The sequence below is a fragment of the Nyctibius grandis genome, chromosome 32, assembly GCF_013368605.1.
Source record: "Nyctibius grandis isolate bNycGra1 chromosome 32, bNycGra1.pri, whole genome shotgun sequence".
Classification (NCBI taxonomy): Eukaryota; Metazoa; Chordata; class Aves; order Nyctibiiformes; family Nyctibiidae; genus Nyctibius; species Nyctibius grandis.
The window spans coordinates 3580602-3608575 of record NC_090689.1 but is presented as its reverse complement, the minus strand read 5'-3'; the positions used below and the strand labels follow the sequence as shown (position 1 = coordinate 3608575).

Below are 27974 nucleotides of genomic sequence, written 5' to 3'. Positions count from 1 at the left end.
AGCAGCTCTAATTAGACCTCTGTCTTACCACTATTAAAACACAACTAAAATACTGATCAGACAGAGGTTTACTTGTAGCTGTGAATGCAGGAAGAGCAGGGTACCCCTCTCTCTACAGGTGACTCCCAGCCACAGTAACAGGAGGCAGTACCTGCGGTTGATGCCCTCATACAGAGGGGCACCCCACACCGCACACGGGGTGCAGGGCAGGTCTACACAGATGTACAGTTTCTGATGTGATTAAAATACACTTGTGAAGCTCAGGTGGGAACTGGAACTCTCCCGCTTAGTGGGAGAAGGAAGATTTAAGAATTGCCATCATACATAACATCAACACTATCTCATCTGTCATTTTCTGCTTAGATACACTATGTATTTCACAATGAGTGGGGAATGCCAACAGAAAATATCACTCCTACGCCTACTGCTAGAATGCTAAAGTCATATCAGAAGCAGGAACGAGGATAAAACTCTTGACATTTAAATGACCCTCTGTGCAAATAATCACTGTCAACTTGCAGGGAATTTTCCATCTGATGAGCTCCCCCAACTCAACTATTAAATACAAACTTTCCAAATAGCCACACAAATTTGAGAAGTCATCACTCCCATTTTACTGATGGAGAAAGCTAAGCCCATGGATGAACAGAGGGACCACGAGAAGAAAACACATCTGAATCAAGGCCTCATGCACTGGTCACAAAAGGTTCTCCAGAGCCCTGAGAGAGCAAAGTACTTTGGCACGTTCAGTGGGAATGGACAGATGTACAGGCCCCGAGTTGATGTACAAACATCTTTTGCCAAACACATCAGGAGATTACAGGTTTATTCTTTCAACAATCTCAGCATACAGACACTGTACCTGTAATTTTACTGGTAATGGTGACAAACCGAGACAGAAAATTTCCCCAAACAGTCCTAAGAACAGAAGACTGAGGAATACTGGAGCTTAATGTCATCTGCACTAATACTGTGTGGGTAAAATACCAACACATTGCAATTTTGGCCACAACACACACACACTGTATTTTAGTCTTGGCAGTTCAGGCAGATCTGCCAACGCACCTCAGCTTTGCTTTGCAGCTTATCCACAACTCCAGTGGGAACATCTAGTGAGCGAGGACTGTTAGTCACCCTGAAGAGTAAGGTGTTTTAAATGAGGACAGATGCCTTCTGTCGACAAAGCAGAGGCTACCAAATTAATTTAACTTATGGCTCACAGTGAGCATGAACTAGGCCCAACCCTCCAGAGAAAACAGGTCAGTGTTCCACTAGCTGTTCACGCCATTTAACTCGTTACTGACAAGCAAGTGGAGACGGGCAGAGAGTTAAGGCGCAAACATGGAACGCTGTTAGACCACCTGCAGGACATTCCACGTGTACCACCTTGCAGTATGAAGCTTTTTGAGATGAAAGCTCCCAAATTATTTTCAAAAAATGTTTTCTAAGCATACTTCATTTTTATTAAGACTAATACACCTTGAGAGAACAAAATCTTTACCAACAAGATCAGAGTCAATGGAGGCAAAAAGGAGACGAGACTCCATACCGTTCTCATCTCTCAGCCTCATACAATCAAGGCCAGTTACACCACCACCCTTTTTTAATGTCACAAAATGCTGAAGGAGCAAACTGCTGCTGCCTGTACCCATGGCAACTTCAGAACAAGAAGTACGGTGACCAGGATGGGCAGACACAGGACATTTTTGCCGTAAACTTATGCAGATGTCCAACATATGAAAACTGCACCAATATATTTACTACACGTTTCCACTCCAACAGTTTTCTGTTCGTCACCAAGTTCCTCCAAAGTGCAAAAACCAGGCCTAATGAAGCATAAAAATATTACTTGGTCTACACTCAACACTCTTTTTTGTAAGAACATAAACAATACAAGAATGGGAAGCTTTAAACCACGGCATTTAAGCAAAAGCAATGACACAAAGTATTTCACCTATCAGATCATATATCAGCTGGGAACTAAAAACCAATCTTCTCTTGTTGCAACTCACCTCCTCTTGAAATTTCTTCAGCTGTTGTTCATATTCTCTAACCATGTCCTGTTTGGCTTTTTCCACGTCTTCTACCTGGTGACGCAACATGCCAACCTGAATGAAGAGTTAAAAAGCAAACAAATAAAACAACAGGAAGGGACTTCATTGTCAGTAGGTACTGGGGTTAGTTTTCATTTCCTAAATACACATTACAGTAGGAGTGGTAAATGACTACTAAAAGATGCTAATTCTGTTAACAACTGCACGTTAACACCAGTGACCGTTCAATGGGTCACTCACCATGAATCAGATTAAGCCTATGCCTAAATCTTTGGTAGGCCGGGGCCAGAACTGTTTCTGTTCTGGCCTCTTGTTTTGAGCCAGTTTTTGGCTTTCATTTTTGGGGATGGAACCGGCAGTTTTGGCTTGTGTCAAAAGGCTATTTTTATCTGGCATTTTCATCAAATTCTTCATAAACATGCATTATGATTTCAACCTGTCTACCAAGAGAAAAGATGGCCATGTCATTATCTTACAATGCTCAGGTGAAGCAGAGATTCCCAACAATACAAGGAGATCAGGGGTAGAAAGAAAGAAAGGCGCCTTTGAAACTCACAGGGAAGACTTCCCTTACACGGATTCAAATTCTCCTGTGACTCATTTTTGCCTTTCCCCCCCCCGCCCCAACTCTTTCCCACCCACAACCCAAAGTGGCCACCTTTCTAACTGCAGGACAGCAAGCCAACAAATTAAATTAAAAGAAATCATCACACAACATTCATATGAGTAAACCAAAAGCATGAATATGCTCCAGTAGTGACTTTAACCATAGTTTACAGTTCAGTTTTGCAATCACTGTTTGCTTTTGGTGGTAAGAAATATTTCAAAAGTGTCTTGAGAAAACACAATTGATAATAACAATGTTAACCTGTATGATAAAAATGATGGTTCTTGCAAACGAAAATCCTGTGGCATGACCCCAGATTTAATAACTCTGGAACAAAGACATTAATTCCAACACTTGCCATGTGGACCAGCAGAAGCACCTGACCATATTGACAAGAAACCACCGAGTTCTTAACCCACTGTTGCTACAGCCTGTCACGTTTCTCCCTGTTTCACTAGATTCCACACCAAATTACTAAAAGCTACAGCAGTACTTGGGTAATGCTGAGGATATAAGAACAGCTGTAGTATAGCTGTACAAGCACCCAAAAAAACTAATTACTTGGGCAGTTATCAGCTGGCTTTCGACCCAAGAAGTCAAAGCAACTTCCTCAGAGCTGCCCAAACACACTTTGTAGCGAAGAGTCTGCTGAAAGATAGGACACAGCAGTTGTAGATATGAGGACAAATTTTAAACACTGGCTCTGTTTAGCTCAGCCCAGGGCTAAACAATAACCAGCTGTTCTGTCACCCAAGACCCCTCCCCAGCCGAGAAAGGGAACTGGGAAAAGGAGGGAGACTCCTGGGTTGAAATTTAAACAGATTTAATAAAACAAGAAAACCAATATCGATACTAATACAGAAGACACAAAGTTATACTTAGCCCATATAGTAGTGGTGAAACTCTCCAGGGATGACAAGCATTGAGGGGTGGGAGAAAGAAAAGAAGACCAGAGAAAAGAGCCCCCCCCCCTCCCCACCAGCTTTCCCATTTATAGTGAACGTGACATTAATGTTATAGAATACACCTGAGGGCCAGCCTGGGGCAGCTGCCCTGGCTCTCACTGCTGATGGCCTTGATCACCATCCCACAGCTGGCCACAAAATGAAACAAAATGTAACAGAAAATTGGTTCTATAATTTTATCCCCACAAAGCCAGGACAAACACTTCCCAAAAAAGTCAGTGTGGCTAGATCTTAAGATACAGCCACCCAGAGCCCTGCTGGTTTCCTCGGATCTGAGAAAAGATACCTCAATTCATTTGCACAAAGGGAAGTTTATGGTCCACATCCTACACAAAAACTTCACTTACTGATACTTCTCCACTGATACAGAAATTTGGTGCACTTCCCCCACACCTTTAAAGGCTACAAAACCTCAGGTGCATAAAATAGCCCTTGGAGAATCTGCCAGCAACGCCTTGGTGTAGTTTACACCGCTAAATGTTCTTCCTACCAACGATCACACGTTGATGGGCTGTCGATTACTGTTGTATCCGGATTCAGCATCTTTGGGCTCTCTCTAGAAACTCTGACAATTCAGTCTGTGGACTTCCACCAACCCTTAGGGAGTTGATCCCCTGAATTTGACTAAATTATGAATCAGACACCTTGTTCTAACAGGCTCCTTTGTAAATTCTATTCCTGATTTCCAGTTATGAGACAGGCTCCTGTTTGCCTAGCACAGCTATTTGCTAAAGTTAGCCCCTTGTTTTGGCTTAGCATTTAAACATTAAGCAAACAAAAATCAAAACTGATGAAACAATACCCAAAACACATGTCCATGGAAAACGAAACTCTGAAATTCAGGTTCAGTCTTTATATCGTATTGCAACACATAAAACACACAGGTCGACACTGATGAGGAAATTATGAACATGAGGCAGTACCTCCTTATGTTTTTCCTGCAGAGCAGCCCTGGCAGAGGAAAGTTCCTGCTCTCGAACACTCAGGCAAGCTTCCAGAGCCTCGGTCTGTCCTTCCCATTCAGATTTCTTGTGGGCCACCATAATGTCGATCTGCTTCATCAGCTCCTGCAGCTCAGCCTCACAGCAAGTCAAGAATCCACCGCTGGAAGGGAAAGAGCTTGAAGTGACAAAAGCAGGCGCCACCCAACCCAGGTACAGTGTCCCCTACCAACAACGCCAGCAGAACAAACTGACTTGCACCAAGGGACCAACTCTGCACACACAGTGCTTTGAACTCTCTGCAAGTTAGCTTGAAAAATACACTTAATACTTACACGTTCATCCCATTGTCTAATGCAGTATCTCACAAGTGGTGTGCTCGTACCACTGGGCACAGATCTAAACTTGGCAATGACCAACGAAGAATACTTGTGAAATCCCAGTGAGAACAAATGACCTACACACTTTAAATGGAGGGGTTTGTCTTCCATTCAGAGAACCATCACAAGCACCTATAAACACTTATCCCTTTGTCTCGCTACTATGCATTATCTAAGCAAACCGGAGCATGTTTTATCTGTATTTTGTATTTGCCTTAATTGCTCTCCAGGCAGAGGCAATTTATACCAAGTTTCAGTCACCAGAGAAATCTTACAGCCAAGCTATCAGCTCCTGAAAACAGAAGTTTATCACAAATGCAGACAATCCCCTAAGCAGAGGGGGCTGGATGACAAGACGATAATGAAGAATAAAACATTCGCAATCCATCGGGGAGAGCATGCTCCCTAGCGACGCTGCGATTTCTAATTTGGTGCAGCAATTATTGAAGCCAATTCAACTAACTCCTCTAAAACTTCACAAGCTGCTAAGCTAGGGACAATATTACGGCTTGCAAGATACAGCCCTAGAGGGCAGTGAACTCCATGATGATCTTCACCCCTTTAATTTGCCTGTCAAACAGGAGGCGCTGAAAAGAAATGGAAATCAATAGGTTAAGGGATTGAAATTTCTCTGTTCCCCCAGAGCATATGCACACTTCACAACTTGGCAGATTTCTATAGGGAAAGAAATACTTCTTAAAGGAGCCAAAATCAGTTAAATTTGAAGTTCGCCCTGCCCTGCGAGTTAACCAAAAATTAGCAGCTATTATGCAGAGCAAGAACATTTCCTTCGCAGCATCTGCTAATATAAAGCCAAGTCTAAACTTGATTTCTGCAACCAGTTCTCTGTAGAAGATCGGGTATCAGCAAACTTGAGTCACAATCTCCAAGACAACTATGAAAATGGCATCAGTGACTTTTGCTTCACACTTGTTTAACACATAAAACATTTTCTTCCATTATTGGCACTGCAGCCTCTCTGGGGGATCCAAAAGCCTGGATACTTTCACCTAAGACAGAGCATTAAGGATTCTTCAGGGACGAATGGGACTCGGCAGTTTCAACACGAGCAGGGAATAATCAGATGTTTTCAGTCAAAACAGATAACAAAGTCATGCCTCACTAACCTTGCAAGGCTGTTATAAAAAAAATACTTATTCACACCTTTAATTACTACTGCTCCTGATGTCAGACAGTCAGAAAGGTTTACAACAACAACAACAAAAAAAAAAAGAGGTAAGGTTTTCAGGAAGATTTAAAACAATGTCTAACATAAGACTATAATACCCGACACGGGATTGTTGCAAAGCCAGCTTACCCAGTGACCGCTTCTGCACCAGCTGAAGGCCACTGCACACTGCATCTGTCCACCAGCGTGCACTAGTGGACAAACTCCAAAGCCCTTATTTCAGCAACAGAAGCTTTGTCTGATACCAGAGGATTTGAGTCTGAATAAGAGGGAAGGTTAGTACTTAAACTGCTTTGAATGACTGTTGCATACATACCTCCCCTGTACACTTCTTTGCACTCCTTCCAGCAAAGCTTCCATCATCACCAAATCCTGGTGGCTTTAGCAGCTAGGAAAGTACACAAAAGCAGCGGTCGCCCATGGCAAGGTACCAACAAGGCTACTTCTCCATGTAGCTGCAGAGCAAGCAGAAGTCCACAGAGAAAAGAAGTTAAAAAAAAATACAATTAGCAGACAATTACAGGTGAGGAAAACAATGGTCACCAAATTTTGAACTATCAAATTGTGGTAATACAACCATGTGATCTAATAAACTGAACGCAAACAGCAGCAGTGGAAGAGAATCTGCACTTCAGCAAACGGGCGAACTCAACACACTGGGACTGGCAGATCTCCCGTCTCCTGCGTGCACCAAACGGCAGAGGATCAGCCACACTCGGGGACTTCCAAACGGGCCAGCCTCCCACAGGGTGTTTGTCACCATAAGCACCTTGTAGCAAGTAGTAGTAAGAATCTATCAATAAATTAGGTCTCTCCCAGGTCTCTATTACAGACTAGGTTAAAGAGATCACACAGTCTACAATCACATTCAGGACACATTGCTAGTTCATGTGGTTCTGAGAATTTTCTTTTAAGATAGCACTAACTCTTTAAAAATTCCTCTGGTGCCTTAAGCTATGAAAATAAGTTGCACAGATTTACAGTAGAAGTACATTGTTTTAGTTAAAAATGACATCCTTTAAGTCACAAACACATGTATGCATACACATAGAAGTTTCACGTATTTGTGAGGCAAGAAGGGTTTACATTAAAGGCAAAAACGGAGAATAAAAAAAAAGGAACCACACCCAGAATGCTAGAATTTATTTCCATGAAACTGTGGCTCTCTAACAGAAAAATGGTTAAACTCATCCTGAGGATACAAAACTACACTTCAGTTTCACTCTGTGGAGGTATTCACACAATCTTCTGCTTCCAAAGCAGCTATGCACTTTCTCAAGCATTTAGAGATCCTCACAACACCTTTCCTCAAAGATTAATATAGTATTATTAAGCAATCAACAAAAGGGGGAGTAGGTCACAGAGACTTTCAGAAACGCAGACTCAGCTTTGCTCTCTTTCACTTCCATCAGAGCTTCTATCGTGCTCCTACAGCGTTTTAAAACGCCATCCAGAGATTAAAGCCTGTCCCTTGGAGTTCAGCTGTATTTTAAACCACACACATACAGAAAATATGTATTTCACTGAGGGGGAAAAAAAAAAATTCCTATCGCTATTCTGATACAGTGTTTTGTCTCTCTTCGGTCCTGTCTGTGCTTAACAAAATCCAATCAGTATGCAGAGCATCTTTGCTGTACTGCTAATGGCAGAGCTGCTGAGGAGAGCAGGTGAGCAGATCCCCAGAGCTGCTGACAGCACTCCAAGAGAGTTCTCCAGGTGGCAAGAGCAGACATTAGCCAGCAGCTGCTCTTCTGTTTCATTCTAATCACACCTACACAGAATCGATTTTCAGTGGGTAACAGAGAGTTTTCATTGTCCACCACAGAGAACGCCTGCTAAAATTCAAACAAAATCCAGAGAGCAACCCAGGCCCCTCAGCAGCAGCTCCTTCTGTTAGAGGCTGCAATCAGTCCAACACTGAAAGCTCCAGTGCCATGATGACCCAGACAGCATCCACGCTGCTCCTGTTAGGATTTATGCAGAGCCCCCACGGTAAGATGCCCGAATCTGCCAGCTTTGCACACCTGCCAGCTTACCCAGGTTTGAGGGAAGAGCCTTACAACCAGGCACCTCTAGCCCGTTTTATGCTACATCAGGTTTGTTGATTCAGTATTATATTTTGACCTCTCAAGCTTGCAAGTCACCATGTGCAAGTTACAGGCAACTGAGTAAAGACCTGCACAAATACCACAAGAGGAAACAATCTCTGCCATTAACTACAGCTGAAGCAGTTAGAGCTGGCCTGCCACTGCTGAAATTGAAGAAAAAGTATTTCAAAAAAAAAAAAGCTAAAATATTTAATAAATCAACAAGGTTTAGCATCCCAACTCAAGAAAGTATTGCAGCAGTAGAGTCAAGTGGAGACATTTTGACAATATGCAGGAGGGCTTAAGAATATTGCCCGTGAAAAGAGACTGGGAATACTTTGCACTTAAACAATGGGTTCATCAGGGTACAGTTCTGAGGTGCTGCTGGAAGTAACCTCACAATGAACAGACAAGCCCGACCCACGCCGCAGCAAGAACTTCCCAAAAGTACCAACTAAGCAGGCGCCCGACTCGCCAGCCGCTGGCAATGCCAGCCCCGGCTGCCCGAAGGCCAGGCAGGAGCCCGGGGGGACCCTCCCCGACACAGGGGCTGCTCCGCCGGGGCAAGAAGTGGCCCGGGCCAGCGTCCCCTCAGCACTGCCCACCCTAAAGCCTCTCCACAACAGCCCCCCGCAAGCCGCACCCTCACCCTACGGTGTTTTAACTCCTCCCCGACGGGAGCCTCCACAGAACGGCCCCTCACGGTGGTTACGGACACCCCCCCCCCCCTCCCCCCCGGCGGGGAGCGTTTCCCCCCGCTCCCGGGGCCGACCTGCGCTCCGAGCTCCCCGCGGCAGAAGGCCAGCAGCGACCGGACCGGACCGGGCCGGGCCGGGCCCCCCTCGGCTCCCCCCGAACACCCCCCGCCACCGCTCGCTCAGTCGGTCCTTCCTCCCGCCCCCCGCCGCTGCCAACCTACCGGCGCAGCACGACCGGGCCCGCCATAGCGGGAGCGCGCTGCGCCTGCGCACGCACCGCGCCTGCGCACCGCGGGCACCGAGGCTGCCTCCCGGCGATGGGCAGGGTAGGGCGCGGGGAGCGGGCCGCGGCCCCCGGGGCGGGCACCGGCGGGGCCGCGGGGCTGCGTGGGCCGGGGGGGGGGGAGCACCGGGCCGCAGCGCCCCGGTTAGCGGGGCTGGGGTGCGCCTAGGCCCGACCCCCGCCGCAGGGCCGCCTGCGGGGTTCGGCGGGAGCGCTCCACAGCTCGGGGGGGAAAGGCTAGGCCTGTCCGCCGTGTAGCTCCCGAGCCAGGCGTGGCCAGCTGGCTCCTGCACCCTCCCGACAGTCCCAAGGCCGGTTTGGTTTTAAATAAATACCGGTAGTCTCCAACCCTGGCACAACCGAGCCGCTGGCTGCTGTCCTGTGGGAGTCACACGGTGACTGAGTTCCTGAGGTGACATTTCATTTCAAGGAGGGCAGAGTACTCCTCAAACGATCACAGGAAACCCCTGGGATGCACACAGTAGCTGAGAGTGGAAGACAGGTCTTATTTTTCTCCTCTTTCACCAGTTTCCTGGACTCCAGGTTGTGGCAGCCTGTTGCATGCCATTAAATGCTTTGTTCTGACTTTTTTCCCAGAGGCGTGAAGGTGTGGGCGAGTCACGGCACTGATCAGGGGGGTGGAAGCGAGTAGGCAGCAAACAGTGAGCAACAGTTCAGTGCAGAGGTAGAGGGGACGGGGGAGCTGTAGGTCACAAGCTCATCTCAAGAGATTTCTAAAGGTCAGTAGCTATAAACACATATAAATCTCTATAATTAGTAATAACAGGCTAGTTTTACACGTTCATCAATCTGCAATTCAGTTTGATAGCGTTCTTTTCAGATGAAGTAGTTCTTCCGTGGTTATAACCCTTTTTTTAGTGGATTAGGGACATCAAGGTTTTCCATAAAAGTTTAAGCTTAATAGGAATTGGATCAATACCAGAGCAAGCCCGTAGTCCAAACTCCAGCTGCGTGGTCGGGGACGTGGATGTTAGAGCCAGGATCTGCTTTGTGTCACAGGTTTAGCTGTACTCGCCTGCTACAACGATGGACAGCGAAGTGCAAAGGGATGGCAGAATCCTGGATCTGATCGATGATGCATGGAGGGAAGATAAATTGCCGTATGAGGATGTGGCTATCCCTCTGGTAGGTGAATTGCTACTTATCAATCTGAGCTAAGACTGGTGTGTTTATCACAGCCCCTTCCCAGACAGTATGGCTTGTGGTGCAGCTAATTTGTACAAAAGGTTCCTTGGATGGATCCAGCTCACTCTTTTTCTGCCCTATATGCCAGTCGTTCCTGCGTGCATACAAGGACGTGGATGTTTCTCTCCCCCTTCCCCTGACCAGGTGCCAGATCTCCTCAGAACTGGAGTGCCCTTCCCATTGCACAGTTCTGGGTCTGCCAGCAGGGAGAAGTAGAACCGTCCTTTCTCTGTGCTTCCCTTTCATGTTATTGGTATTTGAAGGGGTTTCCCAGTTCATTTGTAGAATGGAGAGGATCAGTCTCATGCTGACAGTTGCAGTCTTGGTTATACTTTATTTCCACTTTCTGAAATGCCATTAAAAGAAGCTGAAAATTTTTCAAATCTCTTCCTAATCAGTCTTTTCCAAGTACACTGTTGCTGTTGCCAGTTCAAGGACAGCAGTGAACAAACTGGCATCTGCAGTGGGACTCTTGCTCGTAGCGCTGCACCCAGCACATGAGAGCGATCTTCTCATGCCACGTACAACTTGGTGTACGGCTGTGAGCCCAGAGAGATGCAGCCACAAAGGCCAGAGTTGAAGCTTCACATCTCACACGCTGATGCCTTCCTTTGCCATTCTGAAGCTACCAGGGAAGTGAGAGGTATCTGAGGATTTTCCCTTTCCTTGTTCTCTCTGGTACACAAGCTTCACCCTGGCTGGTACTGACAAAGCAGGGACTGATAGGCTGCTAGCTTCTTTTAGCACAGAGACATTCCCAAAGTGCCAGTGACGTGGCTCAAGCTTTAGCCCTCACACCACTGTCTTTTCAGAGCGGGCAAGGAGCAGCTACACACCTCCAAAATCCATATATGCGGCACACAAGTTTTCCTGACAAGATCTGGGCTTGAGGCAATGATTTTGCAGAACTGTGATTCTCAGATATGAGAGCCCAAACCCCGCTTTCCTTGGGATAACCTTTACTAGGCAGGTCAAATATTATAAACTAGTTCCTTGCTGACATTTCCCTTTACCCTGTGTCCAAGTCAAGAAACATTACTGTTTCTTGCCTTGCAGCCATCTCTTGAGCTACTTACAGTCACATACAGATGGGAGCCACAGAGCAGGAAGCCTCATCAACTAACAGAAAGAAAGGCCTGGCTGTGGCTATAAAGATCCCCAGGGATGGGATTGGCTCTGATCACACAGAAAAACCAGCCCAAGTTCACAGGAGGCTTACTCAGCGGCATTGTGAAGGAGCAAACAGAATGGCTGTAAAGTGGTATTTGAGCCTGTCCTGAGCAGCTGATCCAGTGCTCACTCGAGACGTTCCTGTGAACTCAAATGGGCTCAAATCATAGGCTGTTTTCAAAGCTGAAAAATTTTATTTAGCTCATGCTGGGATTTCCATAGATGCAGAACTCAGAATTCTTGCCCAAGTGGTTTCTGGCAGAATAACACACACTCTCTGTGACTGCACCAATGCAGCAACACAGAGAAGAAATAATGTAAGGAGAGAAAATGAGATCTCAGTTAAACTATACTTCCTCCTTACTGTGTCGTGAGCAGCTCTACGTTGCACCTGGTGGAGGTTTCTGACTTCTCCTGTTGATACTGCACAGCCACACCTGAGTTCAGCATGTAGCAAGAGGAGGGATTTCTCACCTGCCAGAGGAAAGTAACATGTTACAGAACCAGTTGTCTTACTGACAGCTATCATGAATGCAGTATCTGTATTCTTGGCAACAGCAAAAGAAACACATTGCAAACAAGCAACGGAATAATTGCATCATACTATGATTTACTTATTTCACATTTGCTATGTATTCTTCTTCTTCACTGCATGTGCAGTCGGAGTGTATAGCAAGGCCCCAGGATCCTGGAAAACCAATTTACCTTTCAGATTAAGCACGACATTCATGTGAAAAGAATATTGTTCATAACTGAGCTTAGTACTAGTTTTAAGTGGATCAGTACGTGTGATCTGTATTGTTCAGACGCACCTGCCGGTCTTGTTTGTGGATTTTTGTATTTATCCCTATGAAGTCTTAGTAACCTGCTCCTTGCAGGAAGCATATTACATGTGGAATGCATTGTACCTCTGTTTTGTTCTCAGAATGAGCTTCCTGAACCAGAGCAAGACAACGGTGGCACAACAGAGTCTGTGAAAGAGCAAGAAATGAAGTGGACAGATTTGGCTCTCCAGTATCTCCACGAAAACGTTCCACCCACTGGAAACTAGTGAATCAGTGAAACTTCATGCAGCGGATGCTTAAATGCAATATAAAAAAATATTTTTCAGCTGACTGTCACTGTCATAAGCTTCTCTAAGGAGAAAACAACATTTCTGAAAATTCAAACTCTGATTCAAACAATCTCACAGTGACCAAACACAGTTTAAAATGCTTCTGTAATGAGTGTGAAATAACAATGGCTGTCTGATACCTCAGAGCTAATAGCAGAATGTTTCTCTTATGTAAAATTATTTCACATCTTCTGTTAAATTGTTCTTAAGTTGGTGCCCATTGTGATCTTAAATGTTTTCTACCTGTGATAAAAGAAGTAGTTTTTACTGTCTCAAGTTGTTACTGATTTCAAAGCTCATGATGGGATCATTTCTGACTCTGAAGGCTTATGTGCCAAGAAGTATTCCTGTGTATTCCGTGGTTAGAGTTCAGTGCCCAAAAATCAAAAAACCGTTAAGTCAGTTGTTACCACCTTTAACTGGTGTGTGGCTGAGGAAGGTTGTGTGGGGCAGGAGTGAAAGACTGGTCACTGGGATTCAAGTAATCCATAAACACAGGTGGTTATTTGAACTCCTCATCTCAGGACTTGATGGTGGCGGTGGGCAGCATTTCCAGTGCTGACATGCTGGGTATGTTCGCCAATACGTGTACTGTAAACAGTCTAATTTATGCTAAAATGGTGGTTACTCAAAATCATTGTCTTTTGAGGGATGACAGAGTGACAAGGAAGAGCCTGCCAGTCCCAGGGTACCACCTGTTGAACTGAGAGCCACTTGGGTGAGCTGTCTCAGGTGGGAAAGGGAAATCTGAGGAGAGGGATGGGGAGAAGAAACGAGTGGGGCTTAGCTGCAGGCAATAAATCATTACCTCTTGTTGTGCCGAGAAGACAGGCAAGGCCCTCTTGATGTCTTTATCTCATTTTATCTCTGATTCTCAAATGTCTTTTGCAATAGGTAAAAGCCTTCTGTTCATCTTGCATGTTTCACTGTTGGACCGATTCCTTCGCACCATTGGCAGAATTTGCTAAGGAGAAAATATTTTGACAGAGTTTAGGATTACTGGTAGAGGTGAGAAAGGAACTGGAAGGAAAACAATGTTTCAGATGATTTTCTTTTGCCAGTGCATCAGAAAAAGCACTTTCCTGGAGCTTGCAGCTTCCAGACTCCACAGAAGTTTTTTGGTGTCTTTTCTCAATGTTTATCCTCCTCAAAATAACAAAACCCAGCTTTTGCCTCTGTGATTACTGAGTGGAATCGCAGCATGGCACGTGTCTTGTGAGACTGATTGCTGAGCTGCGTGAGGATGGAGAGCTCAAGGTGCTTGTGAAAAAAAGCCCCCATGTTGCTGGGTGCGCTCCTCTGTCTGAGGTGTCAGCCCTGCCTGCACCAGACAAGCAGCACGCACTTGTCTGAACAAGAAGGAGCTGCAGACAGCCAGCAGGCAGAGTTAAGGATTAACCCAAGAATTAGCAAAGTCAAAAAGCTTAATAGCTACAGCATGGACCAAAGAAAGAGCTGTGCAGCTGGGAACTGTAACAGTTCAGCTCCTCATTGGATCATCACCAGGGGGAAAAAACGGAGCCTGCACTCGATGAGGTGTTTCTGATCTTCCCCACGTTCATTTTCCCTGACCTACATTAGAAGAATTTGCTAAGAAACCATTAGGCAAAGCTACCACAGCTTCCTGTTCTCTCTTCCCCTCCCCTCTCTCACTCCTTTACACACTCCCCACCCACCACTCTCATCTTTCCAATTTTCCCACTAGATCTTCCAACTCTGATTTCAGACTTCCTTTCATGCCCCTGACAGTTGCCTTTGCATCTGCCATCTTCTTCCTTCCATCCAGCGGCGGGGAGGCGGGGGGAAGCTTTTTATTTGAATTAGAGCAGAATTCATGAGGTTCCAGCAGGTCTGCAAGAAAGCGCGGTGGGGACACCAGACGTACGAGTGTCATCCAAGACAGCAGTTGCTTGGCCACGCAATGGAGACCCAGCCTGACTCGAACAGGTACCTTCCCTTTGTCACAACACAGTGCTGTGCATCCGCCTCCTGCCTGTGCTGACAGGGTCTCCTAGGTTAGAAGGGATGCTGGGACGTGGGAGAGTCGGGATCCTCATGAATGCTACCAGCATTCCCTGTGAAACCAAGTGCAGGCCCTGCCCAGATGCTTATCAGACTTGCAGTGACACCTACGTTCTTTGCTGCCTTTTGACATTCTTTGCAAAAGGCAAATAAACATGCAATAATTTCCTTAGTTTCAACAGGTGTAGTCAAACTGCTGCTCACAGCGTGATACCAAACCATTTGTGTCTTTGATTAGTCATTCCCCAGGGCAAACTACATTTAAAATAAGGGAACCTGGTAGAATAGAAGGTGCCCCACCTTTTAAGAAGCAGCTTTAGTTGTATAACTGAAGCCTGGTCTTAATTTCTTGGCTGGTAACTTCCTCCTTTCACCACACCTACTGTTACTGGCAGAAAGAGAGAGCAAACTGTTGTCAGAGACAGCAGATACATGCCAAAGAAATTGTGGGATCCCTAAAATCTTTTACCTGTACAAGTTCCATGTGGAAGTCCATATGCTGAGGCTGTGCGTCGTGTTCATCTGCCTTTTGTACGGGGTGAAAACAGGTAAGAAATCAACCCTTTGTTCTGCATGTTTTTGTCAAATATAACAGGCTTTCTCTGCTTTGCAGAAACATGAATATATATCTACCCTCTCCATCATAGCTACTGCGTAGGGTTTTTCACTGGCATTATTTATTTTGGCAAAGCAAATTATCCTGGTTATGTGAATGTAGTCAGCTCCAAGAGTTCCAAATGTAAACCCAGAAGTCATTTTTAGTATCTTTTCCTCACTTTGCGAACATTTCTCTTACATAAGTACTACCCATCGACACTGAAAATGTCATTTGAAATCTTCAGAGAAGAATGATGTCTTTTCCGCAGTGTCTGATATGACAGACGCAAAGGATGAATTACCATTTATGAACAATAAACTGCATTTGATATCCTCACAGCCCTATCAAGAATCAACCTGTGTAACGATAAACAAATGTACTGCCTCGTGTTAGCATACACAAGGGAGCAAGTCGAGTTATGGCTCTCTGCTTTGTAGGGAAAACAAATAGGATTTTTTTTTAAAAAAAAGTATTCTTATAAATACTAAGTTGTATTTCATCAGGTTCTCTGGAGTAATCTTGGGGTGGCATTTTGCTTAGTCTGTAAATATGCTGTAGGAAACGTAGTTGTAAGAAGTAGAAAAAGAGAATTGTGTGAAAAGGCACCAAGGAAAGGCAGTGAGATATTGAAGAGAGTTTAAGAGGTAGAGGGCACGCTCGCTGTGGAAAAGTGATGGGATTCTTCGAAAATGCTACTCAGATTTGCTGGGTGGAAGCTTTAAAGCTGAAGACTCATTCTTGACACGTAAGACCAGTCTGTTGAAACACGCTGTAAAAAGCCCAGGCAAGGTGACAGTGTTTGGAGTGTCAGTGAAACTGCAGACAGACGCAGAAGCAGCAACACAGTTATCTGAGGTCCACATGAGGTGTTGACCAGGTGAGTAGCCTGAGGGCCACAGCTAGGACAACTACCAACCTGACCAAGCGACCACTGACCATTGAAGTGAAGTTCTGTTGGAACCTCACTTTGCAAGAGGACAGAGCGGTGGAGTTAAAACACTCAGCTGCTATTCTGTTCACGCAGACAGCCTCAAGATCACAGCCACTGTTGCAAACCCTGCTTGTCCATAGGATGAACATCCAGGACTGAAGGAAGACAAAGCCTCCGAACACTGTGGCCAAGAAAAGAATGAGAGAGAAGAGGGGAAGGCAGGCCTTCAGTAGCACTGACTGCAGTAAATACCACGGAGTCTGCCTGGGACTATTCTCACGACTGCAATGCTCCCACCTGGCAGTATATAACTTCAGAAAATATCTCCATATATAACTTCAGAACCAAGTTATTCTGGAGGTGCCCCTCCTGCTGCTATTGCACCTCAGAGGCCGATCTCCAGCTCAAGACAAAAGCCATCCAGCTCCCACGTGGGAACTGGGTGTAACAGATTGGTATGGCCCCTGCTAGAGGGGCTGAGCTGTCAGAGGCCTTGCCCAGGAAACTGCTGTTTCCCCTCCTGTTTTACATGTCAGAAAACGGAGCAGAGGGAGAAAAGTGAATTGCCCGTGGTTGTTCAGCAAGCTAATGGCCAAGACAGGGCTGGGAGCAAGTTCATGGGACGCTGGGTTAATTGCCACATTTATTCACCTTTCCTGGAGGGAAGCGGTCTGCTGGACACGGGTTAAGTACAGTGCCAGGGTGCGAGTTTCCACCTCACTTATTTGCTTGCAGAGTTAATCTCATTAAGCCTCTTTCCCCATCAGAGAGACCACGTTGGAGTTTCAAGGACACTTCCAGCCCTTTGGGTAGGATTCGCTGTGCTTATCAGAATGAAGAGCAAAGCCAGGATAACCGGCTGTCCTCCTGTGTCAGCTTTTGTAACACACGGTGGATGAGGCTGGGATGTGCACCAGCCTGCCAGAAGAGAAGCTGGCAGGTTTCCCCCCACTATTAGCACTGATCTGATTTTGTTAATCAAAACAGAACAAACCTAACAGACTTGGTGCAGATATACCAAGGCTTTGTAAACAGTTCCTGTGTTAGGTATTAGCAAATGCCGATCAGCTCTTTAAAAGCTCTTCTTTACGAGAGGGTTTGGGCTGATCTGGTGACAAACACGGTGCTCCTCTAGGCAAGTCTCAGCACAATGCAGGAGATACAGAAATAAATTAAGCAATCAATGCAATCTTGCACCGTATAGAAGTAATTCTTGCCTGGCACTTCTGCCTCTATTATTACAGCTTCAGTGGCAGTAAAGATGATTAATGATACTATGTAAGACTATACAATAACTAAACCAATTTCTAGTTATTAGCAAAAAATAAATATAGTTGTATTTTTTTATGTTGCAGTAGCACCTAGAGGACAGTCCTTAAGTATCACTGTGTATGCTGGGGTATATCAACAAAAAAATGGTAACTTTTCTCTGCTCGTTACTTTGACATCTCCACATGAGCAGTGTCGTAGGAGAACTCTTGCTGCTGTTTCTCTGGAGCATCTTGGCACTGTAACAAGGCGGTAAGAGCAAGCTGGTCAGGAGACAGCCACCCACGTCACCTTCACTCTTGTAAGCAGGGCCCAGAGTCGCACCACCCCTGGGAGCCCTGATGGAAGCCTTACAGAGGCAGAACACCCTCGATTCAAAGGCCACTGATTTCAACCAGCGTTCACTGGGCCTGGCTGAGGGCTCATTTTCCACTGCTCCTGTTCTGCTATTTGTATTTTACCATAGGCTTTACACAGGAAGGACTCCATGGATTTCAAATGTTAAAATTTATTTCTGAATTTATGGTAGCAATTTAAAATATCCAGTTGGACTTAACTGCAACATCCTTTTAGCCTATTAACTTTTATTTCTGGAGCTCCTGGGGCTTCTACAAACTAATTAGCACAACTATGGCAACTGAGCAGATTATTTTATGTGCATAGCATTTATATCACCCTCATGCTGCTGATTTCCATAGGAGGAGAAAAGGCAAAGTTGCTCACAGAAACTGAGAGTTTCATCATTTAGAAATTAAAATGCACAGAGTATTGGAGAATTGCTAGAGCACAATTAGCTTACAGCTGCAGGTTTTCCAAACCCTTCTACCTACTGCCCAGGCCTATAAGCAACAAAGATCAGGAAGATTTCTCTAGCAACTGCAGCCTGAACAATTATTGCAGCCCAGGGCGTATGTGTGTGAGAGACACTCTCTCCCACACGGTTCTTCAATAGGATTAAGGGGATTTGGGGAAAGGGATTGTGAGCCAGGAAGAGGCTACAAAACCAGGGAGGGCCTTCATAATCAGTGCCTGTCTGGAGACAGTTATTCCATTCCCTGCCAGCGCCCTGTTGGAGATTGTATTGGACTCTGAAGGCTCAGCCTGTGTTCTGCTGGAAAAGGGAGGAACAAAGGCTTTCAAACAGCAGAGACCATCCCAGAAAGCAGCACTTACATAAAATTCAGTTCCTCTTCTGCTGTGTATAAAGCAGTATCAGTAACACATCTCATGCAGTCAAAGGGTGTCCCATTTTGCAGTCTGAAATAGCAGGCTGCATCTGCCAATACAAATGAAGCGCTGAGTTGCCCCTCACAACAGCAAGATCCTCTGCAGCTTGTCAGCTCCAGCCTGGAGTTACAAACAAACCACGGGGATATCTCCTCACCCTAGAACCCGCCCGGAGCATCTGGGTGTGCTCTCAAACCAATACAGCAGCCATCCTAGTTTCAGTCTCTAATACCTCCCTCACACTAGGGGCATTTTGGAGAGAGTCCATGCCACCTCCCAGCTGCTAGTGGGAGCAGGACTGTGCCGTTTCAGGGAACGCTGCTCCCAGAAGGTACACTTGCTGTCTTTGTTCCAACATAGCAAGAAAACCTACGTTTCAGGGTAACTCCAGTCACGACCATGATGGAGAGGAAAGGAGCAGCCCCAGCTCACAACAGCTCACAACATAAGTTCCTGTGCCTGCGCAGGGCTGGCAGGTAGAAAAGGTCAAAGCAAACACATTGGTGCTAACCTCAGGATGGCCACACTGTGCTCTTTTCAGATCCCAGGGAGACATGCCCTGCATTCACAGCGCTCAGCATCGGCAACGCTCTGATAGGGACAGACCTGAAAGTGAAGCTGCTGCTCTACACCAGACAGAACCCAGACTGTGCTGAAGAGCTCGATTCAACAGCCTCCAAGTATCTAGATGTGACAAAGAAAATCACCTTCATCATCCACGGGTACCGACTCACAGGCTCTGCCCCAGTCTGGCTCCCTGACTTGGTACATCTTCTGCTTTCTGTAGAAGACATGAACATCATCCTTGTGGACTGGAACCGGGGGGCAACAACTCTCATCTACAGTAATGCTTCCAGAAACTGCAAGAAAGTTGCTGAGATCCTGAAGAAACTTATTGATGAAATGCTGGTAAGTTGAACGTTCACACTACGATATAGTCATTAATGCACAGTATGTAAAGGGCACAAAGGAACTGTTTAAACACAGCAGGATGTCTGGGAAAAGAAACTCCTAAAACAGAATGCATTCATTTTTGGAAGTGCAGCTATACCACAGTGCCAAATTCTACCCTGGGACTTGGTATGATGGTATTTTGTTGCAATACTCAGTTTACACTCTAAGCTTCTACATTTCTGGATACAAAATGCTATAGATATGTTTTCCCATACACAGAAAATCTATTTCCACTTTCTGGATATCCAAAAGTCAGCTTCTGGGGATCAACTACAGTCTGCAGCTCCTCTAAACTGTTGCACAGGCACAATCCATGATGACACTGGGTCATTAGGATGGCTGTGTCTGCTAACGCCTTGCAGGAACCACATGTGGGCAACTGGAGCTGTACTCATGGGGCCCAGGAATACTCATTCCTGTCCACACTTGTAGTCACTGCCCCAGGAAAATACAACCATTGCCTGAACTGTTCTCATGGCAGCTCTCAGATATGAGCCTTTAACAGGAGTGCTGGTTGTACTGTGGGACTATCAAAGGGGGAATATTTACACAGAGTGGGACACACCAAGGGAAAATGTGGGAAAAGTAGGGAGATGCATTTACATTCCTCCTCCTGATATTTTTTATGCCTTTCGTGTGCCTCAAATCTGTGACCACGAGTACTTTTAAATCTCAGATTGATGGAGCATCCCTTGACTCCTTGCACATGATAGGAGTGAGCCTGGGAGCACACATCTCTGGCTTTGTGGGACAGATGTTTGATGGGACGCTTGGAAGAATCACAGGTAAGCCCTTCCTCCCGCCAGGCCTTGTGCTTCGAGGGCAGCTGTTCACCACGAGCCGCACACTGCTGCAGTGACCCCACGCACGTGGTTTTGCGTTGCAGGCCTTGACCCCGCAGGCCCCTTGTACAGAGGACAGCCGTCAAGCGAGAGGCTGGACCCTACAGATGCACAGTTTGTTGACGTCATTCATTCGGACACCGACGGTACGTGACATTTCTCCTCTTTTCCATTACAAGGAAACCTAGAGACTGATGGGGAGCAAAGGAAGCAGGGGCTCTGGCAGGCAGCAGTGCTGGGGGGATCCTCGCTCCTATGGCCCAGGAGGACAGCAGTCTCCTTCACTGGTGCTGCGAAGGGCTCTGTGGTCCTGCGTGGCCCATGCTGTCATCAGCACTCCCTCGGGAGCTGCTGGTTTATTTGCATTTCAAAGCATGATGCTGTTTTATAGCAATTATAGCCTCGTGGCCCATGAAGTACGAGGGCTGAGGCACTGGTGCAGGAGGGCCCTGTTGCTGCCACAGCAGTTCCACCCCAACGCCGCACTGCGGGGTCAGGCTGCGCCATGCCTGCAGCACCTCCAAAGCTAGTCACACAGCTCAAGGCCTTGCACAGCAGATCAGTTACCCCCAACCCCGTGACTCCTTGCATGATGCTGCCAGTCTTCATCCCACCTCCTGTGGGCTAAACCTTCCCCTGGGACAAACCTGGCATCTCCCTCGGCGCTCTCCTTTCCCAGCACGTCTTCATGTCCGCCAGCCAGGCTGGCAGCGTGATGCAAACCCTCCCCACTCTGATCCCGCTAGCACCCGACCCCCAGCACTCGGCTTTCCCACCTCATTGCTGCCTCTCGTCTTCTCCCAGCCCTTCCAAGAACTCGGACTTCAGCAGTACAGCAATACCCAGTGTTTCACAGCCCTCTTCCTCTCCCCCAGGCAGTGACACAAAAAGCCAGATGTTGTAGTGTCACACGCACAGACTTATTTTAGGTATTTCATACCTAAATTTGCTAAAATGACACAGCTGGGTCACAACTGTTTGGCCTGCTGCCTAAATAGATGAATGACATTAATATTCCTGCACAGGCAGGCATCCTAGAACTAAATAACTATTTTTCTTATGTTTCCTTCTTCTGCATTTTACGATTTAATATTCCCCCCCCTCACCCTCGATATTTTCTCTTGTCAGGACTAGGTTACAGAGAAGCATTAGGTCACATAGACTTCTACCCCAACGGTGGGACCGACCAGCCTGGCTGTCCACTGACAATATTTTCTGGTAATTAATTCTGCCTTGAATTGCACAAACACCGACAAAACGTTTCCAAGCAGAAAAGAGGAGAAGGCCAGAGAAACATCACCACTGCTTAGAAAATCCACGACCACCATATTGTGGGAAAGCCCTGAAAGCAACCTCTTCCCCAGCACTGGTGTGGCACACTGGTGTAACAGGAGTCTAGCTGATGGGTACCAGGCAGACACAGGAGTCAGGGGTGATCCTTCTGCTCCCCGTCACAAATGCAGACGGGATTAAATTTCCAAGCAAAATGACATCAGGTAGATTTGTGCCTTCATTTTGTGACTACATTTAGAAAACTGGTGGGATTTGTTTTTTTTTTTTAAAATTACTTAGAACACACACAAGGAGTAGCAATGGCAAGAACCTGTCCAGAAAACAGGTTCAAGACGAATGTGGGGTAGGCTGTTACACCGAATCCAACGTGCCTTTCTTGGCAGTGACAGACAGCACACTCTGGCAGGTAGAGCCCTAGTCTTGAATGCAAGAAAGCTTTTTTCCTTTCCAGCCCAGCAGCAGCACTGGTTTTGTGAAAGTTGGGGGAAGAAGATACCTTACAGGAGGAACGGCAGTAATGTGAACTCAACCCTTATCGGACCCAAGGGAATCTACATCGGAAACCAGCCTGAAACAAAAATCCATAGGAAATGAAGCTTCACTCATTTTGCTGCTCATGCAACAACTCATTTTAGTAGTTACGTCTTTTTTAAAGAGTTTTTTAAACTAAAATGGTAAAGCCATGTGCAAAAAAATGCAATATTCAGCTGTCAGGCCTGAGCTCAGGGAGAAAAGGAGAACACCTGAGCCGGAATAGGATCCATAGCTGGATGCTCTGGAACTGCAGTAACAACACAAACGAATATGTTTTTAAAACTAAAAAAGACAAGAAGAAAAGTAAAGCAGACATAGGCAGAGCTGAGGGCACTCAAAGGCTAGTGCCCACTTACTGTTCTGCCACGGCCCAGTGCTCCCCTTTTTTGCTAGGGCATTAATACTGTTTTCCTGCAGCACGAGGACTGCTAACAAAATATTTCTTCCCTGTGTGTGATCAAGGACTGCAGTATTTTAAATGTGACCACCAGAGATCTGTTCTCCTGTTCATGGCATCCCTGCAACGGAGCTGCAATATCACGGCGTACCCCTGCGACTCCTACAGGAATTACAGGAATGGCAAGTGCACCAGCTGCGAAACTTTCCGGCCTATGCCATGCCCCATCCTAGGTAAGGATCCAGGGAACATAAATACATCCTGAACACACGTGTCTGACAGAGCTGCCCATCGTTACTGTAACTTTGTGCATGACAAACGGTTTGCTGAAGGACTAACACAGCACGGTGCTTTGCAAAAGCACATAAGTTATTTCCACTGAGGTTTTTGAGATGGTCTCTCCTTGACTTCTGCAGAGGTACAAGCCTCTGCTGCAGGCAAAAAGAGGCCCAAGAAATTTCCCCGCCCTTTGCATGGTCACATCATGTTATGATCTAGAACAGAAATCCACATGTAAAGGATCCAGAGCTAGAAAAGCCAAAACAAGGCTTGGGATGTTCACACTGAAGGCAGAGAAACAATGAATTAAAGTCCATGAGCTGTGGAGATTGAGGGATAGGGGCAAGGTGTTGCTGAAACAGAATCTTTTATAAGAAACTTGGAGCACCACAAGCCCTTTTGACTCTAAAAGGAGTGGCAGAGGGGTGAACAAAGGGTATTCTGCTTTCTTGTAACTGACCCACAGAGATGTCCCAGCCTGGATGTGACACCCGGCTTCAGGCTGCCACTTCTGAAATTCCAATGCTTTGACACTTCCAGAAATGAGCTTTCAAAGCTGAGGGGACGACTTTCATTCTGCACTGCAAAATGAAATCCTTTTTGACCATGGCTACGAGATGTGGAGAAAGATCGATCTTAAGTGCTGAACAGTAACCAGGCGTATTTAGACACCCAGCTGGCTTTAGTTACACAGGTAAAATTAAGCCCTGGTACGAGTCTACAGAGAAGGGGAGCATGTGTCTCAGTAACACCTTGCAGCTGGAAAGCAATCTATTATTTCTTAAATACTTGCTTTGTTATTTGCAGCAATTTAGTTGCTTACATACCTGTGCAGTAACCCTCTGTTTCATTTTCAAACTGTCATCTACAGGTTATGATGCCCATAAGTGGAAAAGCTATTTAACACAACAGAGCCATCCAGTGACAACGATGTTTTTTGACACAGCAGACAAAGAGCCGTTTTGTAGTAAGTGACTAAGATTTCTGAGATTATTTTTCTTTGTGTCTTGCCTCCTCCAGCAACAGCCAAGCAGAGATGGTTAGTTGCTATCACTATTATAGCCAGCGTTCTGGAAACAAAGCCAGTGGCTGCTGGATAGAATCGTGTCCATCTGCAGTCTGGCCGTTGCATTCCTTACCTGCAAACCTGCCTGGTGCTGGGAAAGCCAACTACTCACTGGAGATGTGCAAGAACAGGCTCACCTTGCTCACAGTGCTAGGAAAGGTGTGGAGAACATGCAAACGAAGCATAAAAGGGTAGTTCCTAAACTGTGTTTCAAAACAAGGCACCACTCTTGTACAAGTAAGAGGTGTGTGGGAACGATGAGAGTCAAAGATGTGCTCTGAGGTCAACAGGTAAAAAAAGCCACCCTGGACAAAAGTGAAAGGCACAGGGGAAGGGCCCAGGCGAGGGGGAATCGGTGTAAAAAGGTGTCACCCTCATGACCAGCAACATACCAAGCCATGGGCCAGGATTATGGCCTGAGCTCCATCCAGGGCTGCTCAGCAAGTGAATTCAGTGACTTACAGATCAGAGTAAAGAGCAGCTGATTGTGCTCCGTGACAGAGAAGACAAATGAAAGATGCTGAGAACAGAAATGAAGGGGATGAGAGGCGGACAGGGGAAAGAAAAGGCAATCTGAAAACGAATGGTGAAAGGCAATGTGCTGAAAGCTGTACAGAGAGACCATCTTGCATGCCACTGGTGTAACCCTGGCTCCAGTGCTTTCCCAGTTAATATTTCTACTAGATATCTCTGCAAAGGAAGATGGCAAGCAGGAAGGGGAACAAAATGTTAAGAGTTAAATTGAACGGGTTGTGTCAAACAAGCAAATGGGAGAAAGACGTGCTCCACCTGCAGCTCAGCTCCCAGCCAGGCACACGGCTGGGCTGGAAAGCAGAGCGAGTGTGCAGAGTCTAACCCCGCTCACTTTCTCTCACCTCAGTTTATCACTACTTTGTGGATATTATTACATGGAACAAAGACACCAGAAGAGGCACCTTCAGCATTGTATTAGCTGATGAAACTGGGAAGAAGGCAGAATCTAAAGTTAATCCGTAAGTCTTACCGATGTGATGATCTGTGAATGTTAGCAAATCACTTGGTACAACTGGATCTGGGAGGAGGCAAGATATCCTCCTCTCATTTCTCTACTGGTACTTGATAGCCTACGTGCCTTCAGGCTTTCCTGGCCCTATGTGATTTTCACAGACTGCCCCAGTGCACACCAGCTGACAGCCCGGCCTTTGGTTTGGACCCTTCTCAGTCATCTTAAGGCCTGAAGCGGACAATCTCAGCCAGCGGCACAGCTGTCCTAGGCTCCCACTAAAGCAGGAGTGAAAACACGTCTCCCTCTCTTTCCTTCCCTTTCCTGGGAGTGTTCTGTTCCAGCACTTGTTTCACAGACACTTCTGCTGCGTTTGCCAGAAGAGAACTACCAGAAGTTTAGTTAGGGGCATTAACACCCCCAAGGTACGCTCTTGCAGAGCTACCTCAGCCTTACAGCGCTGTTACAACCAGATTTTTATACACAGCACCATATTCTGCAAACTCCACGGACGACCCGGTGCTCAGGTCGGCACAGCCAGCCATGTACGAACATCATTTGGGTCTAGTCCAGTCAGGTTCAAAGCAGAATCACAGTGAGGACTCTGGTTTGGGACCAGAGCAAACGGCATCAGGCCTCTGTGTCCCGGCTCCCACCCCAAGTAACTGAGTGCTAAAGTGGCTGAGCAGGTTCACACCTGGAGACCCGAATCCATACCCATTTTCTGTAAATCAGAAACTAATCCTAAATTCAGTCCTCCTCCCCCAGCACTGTTTCTAATATTGTACTGAATATATTAAAACCAGAGCTATTCCCTCGGTGACTCTCTGACACCTTGTCTGCTTTATCTTTAGAGAAGCTGCAGCCTTTCAGCAGTACAACCAAATCACTTTGCTAATTGGATTCGACCAGGATTTTGAAAACGTAGAAAAAATTTCCTTGACATTTTCCACAGGATCTGTCATTGGCCCAAAATTCAAACTCAGGATTCTCCAAATGAGGTTCCGGTCACTTACAAATCCAGAAAGGTAAGCAGAGGTTTACAAACCACTTCTATTGTTGCAGACAGGACAGATGTAAATGAATCTCCCACATTCCTGGCCTGGCTGAGTTTGTCCAGAAGAATTAGATTTATTTCACATTTAATAATCCTTGTACACATATCTTGGGAATAAATGCTGCCTTTAGTGCACGCAAATCCCACAGCTGAATACCTACTTGAACACAGATGTTGTCTTATTGCACTGAAAGCATGTAGTTAGTGGTCTGACTCTTGATGTGGTCTCACATTGTAACTTTGGCCAGGAAAATTACCTTTGAGAAGCTGCCCAGGCCTGAACTCTGTGCTGAAGGTAAATGCATCTCTCAGGGAAATACGGATGTCCAGCCCCAAATACACAGTCTATCCCAGTCAATTTCTATGTGCAGTCAAGTAGGGAGATTAATTTACTCTTGGAATTCCAGTAACTGGGAGCTGCTGGCCGCCATGCCCCAAAGCACTGACTCCTGCCCACAACATCATGGTGTGCCTACCAGGTCATTTGCTGATGAGATTTCTACAGCCATTTCACCCACCTTGTTAAGCTCTGTCCGCTCTGCGGTCCTACCCTTAAGCTTCCCCGATTTTTAGGGCACCTTTGGAGGACGGGATCTCTGCCTGAGCTCAGTGAGTACAGAGTCTCTTAGGCTGACCTTGTGTGCAAAGACAGAATGTGGACATCAAGCCACATCATGCTTTAAATGTGGGTTAAAACAAGAATTGCATGCCACAGAGGGAGAAGGGTGAAGGAAAAGAAGGCCCGAGCTGCAGAACCGGTTTCTTTGCAGTTTGTGAAGGTCTGCTACCCTTATCTTAGCCTTGGAATAAGGAAAAGATTCTGTATGTCTAATAAGCAAAGTCCTTCTGCAGCTCCCACTCGCTGACACTCCCTTTCTCCTGTCCTACATCTCCACAGTCACTTCCAGCCCCAGATCCACATTCAGTCTTTTAAAAAGCAGATGCAAATGCCCAAACACTTCACCAGAGGCTGTCCACCCTCCCCTAGGAGGGTCTGCTAGAGGCTACGAGTTGTTCATGACTATTTTAACACCATTCAGTAATCTGCCACAGGGAGGGATGTCCTGCCCTCTCTCCTTCCCTGTTCCAAGGCTCACCTGGCCCCAGGTGAAAGATTAAGCATTCTCTCTGTTCTCCAGCTGGGCCAGCTCTAGCCTGGGCCCAGCTCAGAGAGGTGGCACAATCCCTAATGCTGACAGCAGGAATACACGGGTGAGGTGGAAGAACCACCCCATTCAGGTGTAGACTGGCTTAAAGGGAACCATGAACTCTGTAGACAACACCTCAGTTTGCTTGCTGCTTTGTTTTTCCACAAGGCAAAGCAGAAGATAATCTAGACCAGAATGAAAATACGCTCAAGGTATCCCCGACCTCGGTAACACTTGAAGTTCACCTCACTTTAGGGCGACTTCAAACCAGTTGTCTTGTAAACATGAGTTATTTTATGTAAGCCTCCAGCGCGCTGGGAGACTGGACTGGGGGGATGACACAAAAGGCAGGTTTTTCACTTTTGGTTTGTGCTGTTTTTACGCAGACCGCAGCTGTGCAGATACGACCTCGTCCTGATGGAGGACACCAAAACAACCTTCAAGCCCATCCCGTGTTAGAGCAGGAGCTAAGGCCCGCATGTGTTGTTCCTCAACGATCCCTCTGAACACGGCAGACGTTGTCACAGCCGTACGGGGACTCACCTGAAAGCTCCTCAGCACCTTCCGTGGAGGCCAAGCGGCAGCGCGGCGGGGCCGTCTTGTCAACGCCGAGTTATAAAGGGGCTTCGGGAGTGACACAAACCCGATGGTGTTGGGTGTGTGCGGGGCACGCTGCGGCGG

General features: G+C 46.4%; 3 protein-coding genes and 1 long non-coding RNA gene across 7 annotated transcripts in view; 2 read left to right on the top strand and 2 right to left on the bottom strand.

The window, feature by feature from the left end:
- Positions 1-9183, bottom strand: part of CEP63 (centrosomal protein 63) — a 25986-nt gene extending 16803 nt beyond the window's left edge. For 3 of the 4 annotated variants that reach the window (XM_068421165.1, XM_068421164.1, XM_068421166.1), the window contains exons 1-3: positions 6453-6595; positions 4550-4730; positions 2013-2108 (exon numbers count right to left, since the gene is read on the bottom strand). In XM_068421165.1, the coding sequence (XP_068277266.1) occupies positions 2013-2108; positions 4550-4730; positions 6453-6499 (324 nt within the window). In that variant the 5' untranslated portion in view covers positions 6500-6595. Of the gene's footprint in view, positions 1-2012; positions 2109-4549; positions 4731-6452; positions 6596-9142 lie in introns of those variants that run through there. The other variant, XM_068421162.1, reaches the window with a different exon arrangement.
- On the top strand, positions 9171-12966 carry ANAPC13 (anaphase promoting complex subunit 13). Its single transcript, XM_068421167.1, has 3 exons — positions 9171-9247; positions 10225-10350; positions 12506-12966. The coding sequence occupies exons 2-3, from the start codon at positions 10252-10254 to the stop codon at positions 12629-12631; spliced, it is 225 nt and encodes a 74-aa protein (XP_068277268.1). The 5' UTR covers positions 9171-9247; positions 10225-10251; the 3' UTR covers positions 12632-12966.
- On the bottom strand, positions 11787-27974 carry LOC137675182 (uncharacterized). Its single transcript, XR_011049901.1, has 3 exons — positions 27837-27974; positions 13503-13658; positions 11787-12054 (listed from the first exon to the last, which is right to left on the bottom strand). It is a non-coding gene; the product is annotated as an uncharacterized lncRNA (long non-coding RNA).
- On the top strand, positions 15213-27752 carry LIPH (lipase H). The gene is made up of 10 exons (XM_068421172.1): positions 15213-15264; positions 19283-19650; positions 20372-20480; positions 20582-20683; positions 21666-21755; positions 22827-22994; positions 23912-24007; positions 24987-25098; positions 25943-26116; positions 27680-27752. The coding sequence occupies exons 1-10, from the start codon at positions 15213-15215 to the stop codon at positions 27750-27752; spliced, it is 1344 nt and encodes a 447-aa protein (XP_068277273.1).

Bases quoted from the DNA above. Each gene is read 5' to 3' on its own strand.
- ANAPC13 (XM_068421167.1), top strand. From the start codon at position 10,252: ATGGACAGCGAAGTGCAAAGGGATGGCAGAATCCTGGATCTGATCGAT. The intron at 10,351-12,505 runs GTAGGTGAATTG...TTTTGTTCTCAG, and splicing joins AGGATGTGGCTATCCCTCTG to AATGAGCTTCCTGAACCAGA.
- LIPH (XM_068421172.1), top strand. From the start codon at position 15,213: ATGCTGAGGCTGTGCGTCGTGTTCATCTGCCTTTTGTACGGGGTGAAA. The intron at 19,651-20,371 runs GTAAGTTGAACG...TTTAAATCTCAG, and splicing joins AACTTATTGATGAAATGCTG to ATTGATGGAGCATCCCTTGA. The intron at 26,117-27,679 runs GTAAGCAGAGGT...GTTTTTACGCAG, and splicing joins TCACTTACAAATCCAGAAAG to ACCGCAGCTGTGCAGATACG.